The sequence below is a fragment of the Cynoglossus semilaevis genome, chromosome 1 (assembly GCF_000523025.1).
Source record: "Cynoglossus semilaevis isolate Cse_v1.0 chromosome 1, Cse_v1.0, whole genome shotgun sequence".
Taxonomy (NCBI): domain Eukaryota; kingdom Metazoa; phylum Chordata; class Actinopteri; order Pleuronectiformes; family Cynoglossidae; genus Cynoglossus; species Cynoglossus semilaevis.
Window position 1 is genome coordinate 13,077,494 of NC_024307.1, and position 10,607 is coordinate 13,088,100.

The window sequence follows — 10,607 nt, forward strand, 5'->3', positions numbered from 1 at the left end:
AGATCTAAACTGTGTCTCACGTCCATACGACCGTTCCCTACAAGTGTCGAAATTAACGGGAGCTTTTCTAGAAAATGCCATGAAGCAAAAGAAAAATCCTTCGCTTAATATTTGAGGATGTGGCTTTTCGTACTTAATAAAAAACATGTTTAATAAATGCAAACCTGTGTGAACTCAAATGTAATTATTACGATCTAGCTAGCTGTAAGTACCATTGCTAAGTTTTTAATTGAAAACTGGCCAAATAATGACCGAACATTAGCCTTGGTTGGTTAACATTAGCTGTAATGGTATCAGAAACTAATAGTTGTAGTTAATTTCAAAAGGCTAAAATGACCAGAAAAACAGCAATACTTTTAAATAAAACTGCCCAGAGAATGTTCGAAAATGCCAAAAAATGTATAGAGAAACATCTATTCAACAAGTAGTCAACAAATGGCTGAAACAACTCGTTAGCTGACCTCAAATAACACGAGGTTAGTCAGACAGTTAGTAAAAGCCATAAGATTACATTACATTGGTTACATTTTAGCAAGAGATGAATAAATAACAATTAAGGACAACTACACCTTTATCTTGGCAGATAAATTGGATTTTTGAAGCATTTTATTTCTAGTCAGATGCATAAACATAAGCTAAAGCAGTAAATACATGAAGTCAGGTTACCGAGAAAAAGTCTGAGTCCAAGTTCATTTTGAGTCCAATTTACCAAAGTTGAGTTTAACACAGTTGTGAATTCTACAGCGGCGTTAAGTCGTATGGACCTGGGACATGGCTTTTGTCTGAAAATGTTTTAACACTTTTAATTGTCACCGAAATGATTTTTTTTTTCAGTTGTTTGATGGTGTGATTTAGCTGTTCCGGAGCTTTAGCCATTCACTCAGCTCACATTCTTCATCAAAATGACAGAAAAATTAAAACAAATACAGTCACACGCACTCGCAGACACACACACACGACGGGGAAAACAGGTGCTTAATACAGTCTCTGTTGAAACTGAAGTGCTTTGCTAACTCAGAAATACAGTGCAGTTTTCATGGGTTTTTTTTTTTTTTTCGTTTTTTTTCACTGTCTGCTTCTGATGTTTGAATCCCATTCACGTCTGCTTTTGACAGTTGACGTACAAAGGGTTGACGCAAAGTGGGGGCAAGAGAAATACAAAAAGGTGCTTAAAATTGTTTTAAATTAAGCAATTCTTCCTTCTTTCTAAATGCACTCGCTCCAGCACACGTAGACAATTATTTACTAACTATGGCCAGTCTTTATCCTCCACACCAAGACGTTTTTGATTAAGAGTAGATACCTGTCATTTTAGGACAAGTCATGGTCCAATACATGGAGTACTTGAAGCTGCTGCAGTAAAACAAAACCGCCCTCCCTGAACAGCAGGAGCATCTTATGAACCATTTCCAGAAATGGTCGCAAAAGGTGGAGTCACTGAGGTAACTGGCATGTTTACAACTGGTTAGGGGAGTTATAAATCAAATTTTAAGAATAAAATGAACACTGTGTTGTTCACTTGTTATATATGACCAACAGTAATGCTGTACGGCCGGTGGGGTTTTTTTTTTTTTTTTTTTTAAAGGAATGAAACAGCGTTTAATTTGGACTGAGGTCAGGTGATCTAGTCCAGTGATAGATATAAAAATGTGATGTTTGAATAATAACAGGAGTCTGACGAAACAAAGGTTTGGCTATGGTGCACAATATTACTGTTCCAACAGAAACAGAAACTGGTGATATTTGGGATTTTTAAACAGAAAAAGAGATTATTTTGTCCATCGACTAAATTCAGAGGAATATTTAGTGAAACAACAGATCTGAGGAGCCTAACATATCATCCACATACTGTTCTCCTGGCATTGGCATCTAAATATCTTGTGAGTTCTTCCCATTTTCCAATACTTTTACTCAGGGAAAAGCAATTAGGAAGGCAGAAAATCACTCTTGTGCAGGCACAGAGGCATTAATAGCCAGAGAACAACACTGTTGGAAAGCAGGTTCATTTCAGGTTCCTTAAGCCTTGAATTAAAAAATATGCTGCTACTTAGGTGTTTGGGTGACACATTTGTTTTGACGATTGTTGTGCTTTCCTCCCAACAGTAACTGTGATGCAACCAAGGTCTGATGCATGAACACAGTTTACCCTACGCTTATAAAATCCTGCTTCGTCAGGCTTCTGTGCTGCAGAAAACCATGCAGACTTCTGGGATTTCACAAACAGGTATCAGCATTTGACACCAATTGTTGCCAAAGCTACTAATCTCTTTAGATTCAGAGTGGGCTTGTAGTCTGTAGGAAGTGTGTCTGGCCAGCTGCAATGATAGCGTGGGCAGGCACAGAGGCATCAAAAGTCCAGGATCTAAGTACTGTGGAACACAGCACTGTGGGACTGTCAAAATTGAAATATAATCTTTAACAGCCGATTCTTTCTTTTCTTTTCTTCTTTTTTTTTTTTTTACAGGCTTACACCCTTAGAGCTCCCTCTGTGGATTTTTGGGGTAACTACATCTAACAGCCTAAGGTGGACTCATATTAGGTTTTCAGCCTTTAGTCTTTGAACTTTGAAGTTCCAACTGACATAGAAACAGGGGATTAAAGTGACCCTCTAAGGAGTCACCTGACAGGGACTGGGAGATGGGCGCAAAAGGGACAATTAGCAAAGAACTTAGGAAAATGCAAGAATGCAAATCGGATAATAATTGGAAGAAAAATAACCCTGTGTGAGGCAGATCCATGTTAGGGAGACCACTGTTAGCTTTCGGCCTCGGCTCTCGTCACAAATAGCAAATGTATTATTCTTAGTTAGGCCTTACAACAGAGGCTCACGCTAACAAAAAAAAAAAAAAGTAATTATTTCACGTCTAGAAGCCTGAACTGAGCCTTTCGCCACCAAACAAGGACTTTCCACACTCTTCCTCTGGGGTTTCTCACCAAAAGCACTCAGGCAGCCAGACTTGCATCAATCTCCACTCACACTCACGACTTTTTCAACTCTTTTTTTTTTTTTCTTTTACAACACTTTACACTTTCACCTCCAGACCTCCTCACTGCATCAGCGCTAATCTGACTTGTCCCCGTCGTCTCCTCGGGGCGCTCTCTCCGGAGCGTCCCGGGCTTTGTCCTCCTTCACCGCCTGGGCCTGGCCATGGGAATAGTTGGCCAGGATGGAGGAGAGAGAGAGCAGACCCGAGCTGGAGGAGACGGCGGGCAGGTTGGGAGGGGTGAGTCCCAAGGGCAGGGGGGTCACGGGCAAGGCCAGACCCTGGAGCTGGGACAGGTGTTGAACCTGGAGCTGTTGCTGGAGACACACAAGGCACGTTGACACGCATGCAGTTTTGTTGGGCTAGAGCAGTACTTCTCAAATAGTGGGGCGGGCCCCCCTGGTGGGAGGTGTAGTGTAGTGAGGTGGTGGGGGGAACACCAGGTGCTTTCAATGGAATATGGCACACTGGACAGAAGTGGACCACTGCTGTGAGGCTTGAATGATAACAAGCCTCCAGTCACTAGGTGGTGGCAACTCATACAGTGGTTTGTACAGATGAGAATGTACAGTACATGTTATCAGGTTCTCAATAGTATTTCAATTGAAGCGGTGAGGGGGGAGGACTAGTGGACTACTCCTTGTACCAGTTCACAATAACAGGAGACAGAGTGTTTACAGGTGCACCAACTTTAGGCTCCAATGTGCAGTGAAGAACCAATTCAGTTTGTCAGTAGAATTCTCAGGACCACAGAGGAACTATTGGAACCACATTCACTTTAACTGGGTATTTGTAGAATGATGTCATATTTTAATAAAGCCATCATGTTTACGTGAGAGTTTTTTCTAGACTTCCTCCGAGTGATTCCTTAGTAGTTCACTATGGTTGGATCTTTGTTAAGATGTCCCGCCTCCTAGGCCAGAAACTAAGCTCTGACTGGCTCCCTTCCTCATTTGTTACTCCAGATTTAATGACAAAATTGGACCTACTGGAGTTATTTGACAGATTTTTCCTCAATACATTTCAATCATTCTTAAGAATCTCACTTTCAAGCAGCCATGTTCTTTGTAGAACTCGTAACGTAATTAATAACATCTGTCCGCAGGGCACAAGGAAAAAAAAAAAGATTTTATTCTGGTTTTCTGCTTAAGGAGTGTTTACAGTTTGGTTAAACTAAAACCTCTTAACCCTTTTTTTTTTCCTAATAATTTTAGTAAGACTGAGATCAGTGTGAAAGAGTAAACTCAAAACAATAAATAAATAAAAACTCACCCGTATGATGGAGTTCATCTCTGGGGGTGTGACCTGCTTGGCTCTCTCTATGGCTCCCATCACTTGCTGCTGATGCTGTGAGAAAAGAACAACGAGGTCACAACATGATGAACGAGATACATAGATAGAAAGATAGAAACTGTAGATGTATACATATATGTCTATATATACAGTCATTTAAGAACCAACCAGTTATACCAAGCATTCACATGCTCATTTGGAAACAAATGTCCCACTTGCTAAGATATTAGCGCTGAAAAAAATCATTACATGAACAAGAGGATGAGTGGAGACTGTTAACAAGACACATTCATGAAGACAGTGTCATTACCTCCTGGGACAGGTAAGGCAGCACCTGAGCACAAATGCCATTAAGTCTCTTCACTATTTCAGCCTAAAAAAAAAAAAAGAAACAAAAAAGTCAAATGTTGAAACCTTGAAAACCTCAGGTGAGAAAAAGATTACAAGGCAGAGGGAAATACCTGTTTGTGCATTTCAATATTCAGCCCATATGACATTTCATAGTACTGTAAACAAAGGGAGACACAAAGTCAGTCACTTTACAGTACGTTTTTATCCATTTCATTATTATCACTGCAGAACTTTGAGCCAAAGGTATCACCATGTTGCTGCAAACTTAGCGACAACAGAGTTTAGAATACTACGGTGGCACAGCTCTGTGGGTGAAAAGAGGATGTCCTGTGGTGTGTGTGCATGAGGTCGACCCAAACCACAGTTTCAGAAGGCCAAGCAGGACAATGTATACAGTTGGTTTTGCCTTCTTCTAATTACACAATAAAATAAACTTTACTTTGTATTTTGTTTCATAGTAAACAGAGCTTTACCACCAATGACCCATTACAAATGAAAACACTGTCTCCTGTTAGATCAGTACATGTTTTGAGTTTGAGTATTTTAATTAAATGTCAAGTCCATCCATAGAATTTCATGCCTAATAACATGTTTATTTCATTAACAGCCACATTGCAATTAAACAGGACAATTACAGACTTACCATAATATAGTGACGTTGCATTTCAGACTTTTCTGAGGCCAGTTTATCACACTCCAACTTCAAACTGTTGAAAATAAAAGAGCGTTAGACTTCTGCCAATTTGCAGGTGAATCAGACATCAAACATACATTTTTCAAGTCGGACGCTGATCATTTGATTTCTACTGATTTTCAACCTTCATTTTAGAACTTAACAGTGGTAACTGCACAGCTGTGAGTTCACCTTTGTAACTCCTTATAATGATAGAAGTCAAGATATTGGTGTGCTCCTCACTTGAATATTGGATATGGATGGTGATGCTGTGTATGTATGTATGCATTACTGCCGGACCTGTGGTATTGTGCTTGTAGGAACTGGAACTCATCCTTGATGCGGTCGCAGGAGTCAGAAGTGGTGAACTTGAGCTGTTGACTGGACTGAGAGGACGCCTGAAAACAAAAACGACAACCAGAAACAGAATGTGAGTTACTTTGCACTGAGATCCAAAATACTAAACTCCAGAGACCACATAAGAGTTGTGCTCTTGGTTTGCAGCTGAATGTTTGAAGTTTTCTTACTTAAATGTTGTGTTCCATTGCTCCTTAAAAAAATGTACCAATAGATTCCCAGTTCCCAGAATGATCCTAATTATCTCCATTATATTATACCACCACCTTACTAATCCACAACGAAATAGGGACATGTTCTATTGGGTCTAAATGTTCTAGTTTATACGTGTGTATATATATATATATATATATATATAGAGAGAGAGAGAGAGAGAGAGAGAGAGAAAGAAACTATTAACTGATGCTAGGCTAGGCTAGGCTAGGTCGTACTCTACTGGCTTGATTTCTTTTTTAGTTTTGTCAGTTTTGTTCTGTATCTTGGACATCTACCTGAATCTTCTCTTTCAAATTCCAACACTTTACGCATGGCTGCATGAACACCGTCTGTTTATGAGTGTTGTTAGCTATGACTGATACGACGGAGGGAGCTCATAAAGTCTAATCATTTAGTTAATTTATAGAAAGTAAAATGTGTCGAGTTCTTCAATAAACCTAGAATGTAAAATAATTTATGTTAAATCGCCCTGCACAGCATTCACATTAAAAACCTAAAAAATATAGATTTAATTTTCTTTGTGAGTAACAATTTTCTCATTAGCTGTACCTGCTCTACACAATCAACCATTTACTTCTGGTAGCTTCTTGTTTTGAAGTGACGCTAGCTTACGACTGCTTTGGTAGCTAGCTTGACACTTTCCGCTATTTAAACTCATTTTACTAATTTTCTTTTAGTTAAATTAACTGTACATATATGATAAGAAGACGTAGGTGCTGTTAGACATTAGCTGCTGGTGCTGTTATTGTGAGCCGACAGTTTGTCCTGGAGCCGCTGCTGCTACTGTCAGCTGTTAGCGGCTAACTAGCATTAGCACAGGCTGCTAATACAGTTTCTCTTACACTTTCCCACTCAGACGAGTACAGTTAACAGACTTACCGAGTGTCTTGATTGGGGAAACATCATGTCAGCAGCGGTTTCTTCTTCTCCGTGCTTCTGCTCTCGGTGAAATTAGCAGGCTAGCAGACTTAGCTAACAGGTCCCCGGATAATAAATTTAAATTTAAAGGATAAGAAGCGATATTCGCACTTTCATCGTTTTATAATAACGGGCGCAAACGTCAAAACAACAGCGGATAAAAATTGTCTTTTTTGAGCTTCTTTACGACCAAATGCGCCGCGGCCTCTAAGGATGTAGAGGGTAAAATCTGCTCAAAGAGACGTCACAGAGTGCGTGTGTGTGTGTGTTTTTTTCTCCTGTGGAATAACGTTAATGCTGCACCTCCCTGGGGGAAACCCTGGATGTTGACACATGAGCTCCGCGACTTTCCTCTGCTTTTTCAGAGAAGAGCAGCATCACCCGGAACACAAACCAAGCAGTGGAGGAGCGGGCGCCCCGTGTGACACACTACTGAACTGACCCGTTCGTACCTGCACACAGGGACGTACGAAGAGCAGCAGGGATAAGGGCTGATGAATCGCCACCAAAAATCTTTGTTGTTCAGGAATAATCACATACGACTTATTAATTGCATTGATATGCATGAGAAGATTCAATAAAACATTCAAAAATAGTGTTTTTTTAAAAAATCTATTCAATGAGCACTAATGTGCAAATGTTAATAAAATGATAATATATTAACTTATATACATACTACACATACATACATCTTTGTCTTTCTCTACACACACACAGACATATATGCGTATATGTACAGACATATATATATATATATGAATATATATATATATATATAAAGAGTTTGATTTTTGCTATGGTTTGGTTCAAAAAGCTCAATATACTAGATAGCTAGATAGATGATTATTATTGTTGTATTTTATTGTTCATTATTGATTTATTTATTATACATATATACATAAATTAATATACAATATCACACTTGTATTCTGTGGTGATCTAAAATACACAAACGTAATTTTGGCTTAAATCAATATCAAAAAGACAAATAGTATGTACTATTTTTCATGGTTTTTTTCCCCCACTGCTCATCTAAATTTTCAACATTTTTTTAAATCTGCACAGAGAGAACACAACAGTACACTGACAAAGGTTTTATTTTCTATTATTTTTTATTTATTTCCTAATCAGTGAAACCACTAGTAGATTCTAACTGGACACCTTAAACACAACAAAGACAAAACCACACCATCAGCAAGTATAGGAACAAATTTATTTCAATTTAAAACAGATACCTTGACATTATGTTTCTCTCTTAGAAGGCGATAATGATCATAAGTCATGTTCATGTTTGAATGAGGATCAGGCAACAGTGGTTGAAACAAATACATGAAACACAGTTAAAAAAAATATGGCAAGAGTTATGTAAATCAATAAATGACGACTGACTGAATGAACCCCCTCGACCCCCCCTCGCTGCTTCGTCAAGGGCTCTGCTTCAGCTTCAAGCCCTCACTTCTAACACAAAAAAATAGCACATGCAATTGTAATTACAGTTTCTTTTCTTTTTTAAAAAAAAAAAAGGGGGGGGAAATGAAACAGCAGATTATCTTCTTAAATCTTCAATCTTTAAATACAGAATCGTTTTTTTGTGTAATCAATCATCTATCCTTTTAGTCTGTGTTTTTGTCTGGGTTCTCTTTATGAACGGGGACCTTCTCAGGTGGTGGTCCTGTAGATGCTGACCACGCGTTGGCACTTAGAGAGAGAGAGAGAGAGAGAGAGGGAAGGAAAGGGAGGAGGGGGAGAGAGAGCGAGAGAGAGAGCCTGGCTCTAGATCAGAGTGGGGTTGGCACACAGTATAATACATAATTTACATTTGGTTTACATACAAAAACCAAGGAGGCAGGAAAAGAAAAGCTTTTTATACATTGCTTCACAACTGACCTTCAGTGCGGAAAGAAAGCAAATCACATGGTCCTAAGAAATAGTGTTATAGAATGTTGTATAACGCAGAGAAAATTTGAACAACGACGAGAATGAGAAACAAGCTTAGTTTTTCTTCTAAATATGCAGCGACTTCTCAGTGACGTTTGAAGGATAATAATTTACTTTGCCATACAGGACGGGAATCTCTGGCCACCTAGTGGTCACAGAGCACAATCTGACACTGTCTGAAATTATTCCAGAAATTAATTAGGGAACTGCAGCGTGTCTGAAATTATTCCAGAAATTAATTAGAGAACCAGTCATTTCATTGCTCAATTCTCAAGAACATACAGAATATGAAATGATAAAAAGGGGTGGGAGTGGGGGGGGTTTCCCTTCCTTAATTTCTGCTCTTGTACAAGTCAACGACGACAGAATGCTAACAAAAATTAACAAAGCTACGCCTATGGCCAGTCAGCCCTTCAACCATGTGCCAGAGTTTTAGTGTCAAGTTTCCAAATACAACGTAGTTTCATCTTTCTTCAACTCATTATGAAAAGAAGCTGCAACACACAAGTAAAGGCTCAACACAACAACGGATAAATACTTGGGTAGTTGTACTAGCATCTTCGTTCCGCTCAAATACTGGCATCCAGGCCAACTTTGTGAGTGTTGGCCGTCCGCTTTTACCATATGCATTTAGTGTCATTTTCTATAGCAAACCAAAAGGAAATTGGCAGTTCAGGACCACACTGGTGTTTTTAAAAAACTATTTCAAACCCATTAACGTAGTGTTGAAAGTCTGATTTTGGTCAGTTTCAAAGATAGTCACGCAAAGTCGTCAAGGTTGGTTCGCAATCGACGGAAACACGTCTTGGTTGTGTGCACCAGCCAAAAACTGTAGGTTGTTTGTTGGCTCGAATGTTTGGCATGATTGGAATTGGAAAATTTTAGATATTTTTTTTTAGCTTAGCAACTTTTTTTAGCAGTTAGGAATTGGCAGACAGATGTCAGAAAAGTTGAATCTGTTGCATCTGTGCTAGGATTGATTAATACCTTCATTACTTTTTGTAGAGTAAAAAAACTCCAATGGGACGGTTGCTTTGTAGAGTAAAAAAACTCCAATGGGAAGGTTGCAAAAAAAAAAAAGGGGGCTAAAAAGATGTGGTAATCATTTAGCACTAGCTCCAGACAAGGAGAAAATCAACACAAAGCTTTGGACGATGTCAGAACTTCTTCAAGTTAGACACGATAGAGACGCCGACCACAGCGGCTGCCTGCAAGGGGACAAAACAATTTCTATAAATAAAAAGAAAAACAGCTTAGGAGTACTGTAATACAAATGTGTAACTGGCTTAAAACAAGCAAAAAAACACCAGTACGGTCAACTCAGAATTCTTGGCCATGAAGTACAGTTCAAATACTTTAAAGAAGGAAGGGTAAGAGGAAGCCAGGCTGCAATACTTGTCCGGAAAGTAGCGTCTTTAGCTCTAAACACTTAACACTCTGATAGCAGTGCAAAACAAATCAGGAAGTTGTAAAAGTCAGAGAGACAGAAACTGGGACCCTCAAAATCACCGAAGGGCAAAATACGGTGAAAACATTCCTAAAATGTTGGTAAACGCTCTCTCTGCTCAGTCACTCACACGCACGCACGTAAAAACACGCCTTATATTTGCATTAACACCTGCCTATACATCTTACAGTAACCTTTATGTTTAAAGAACACATAATGGATGACTGGGTTCACTGTGGTCACTGTTCTCCACTCCCCACTGTCTGATGCCCGATGTCCCTGTGATAGCCCTTATGAAGATGAAGGAAAAGTCACTGTAGAAAAAGGTCAAGACCTTTGACCTCCCAAAAGAGTATCTGTATTTTACTGGAACTAATCAAAGCAAGCCTCAAAAAGTGTAAAAAAAAAAAAAAAAAAAAAAAAAAAAAAA

The 10,607-nt window shown here is 39.0% G+C and overlaps 1 protein-coding gene and 2 long non-coding RNA genes across 3 annotated transcripts; 2 read left to right on the forward strand and 1 right to left on the reverse strand.

Annotated features, from left to right (window-relative positions):
* Positions 1-580: 580 nt before the first annotated feature.
* LOC103379965 (amino-terminal enhancer of split-like) lies at positions 581-7,163 on the reverse strand. The gene is made up of 7 exons (XM_008311712.3): positions 6,754-7,163; positions 5,602-5,699; positions 5,272-5,335; positions 4,739-4,783; positions 4,588-4,650; positions 4,257-4,331; positions 581-3,301 (listed from the first exon to the last, which is right to left on the reverse strand). The coding sequence occupies exons 1-7, from the start codon at positions 6,778-6,780 to the stop codon at positions 3,062-3,064; spliced, it is 612 nt and encodes a 203-aa protein (XP_008309934.1). The 5' UTR covers positions 6,781-7,163; the 3' UTR covers positions 581-3,061.
* On the forward strand, positions 5,600-7,387 carry LOC112486794 (uncharacterized). Its single transcript, XR_003049279.1, has 2 exons — positions 5,600-5,731; positions 7,158-7,387. It is a non-coding gene; the product is annotated as an uncharacterized LOC112486794 (long non-coding RNA).
* A 1,899-nt stretch (positions 7,388-9,286) lies between these two features.
* On the forward strand, positions 9,287-10,579 carry LOC112487939 (uncharacterized). Its single transcript, XR_003051535.1, has 2 exons — positions 9,287-9,758; positions 9,794-10,579. It is a non-coding gene; the product is annotated as an uncharacterized LOC112487939 (long non-coding RNA).
* Positions 10,580-10,607: the final 28 nt, after the last annotated feature.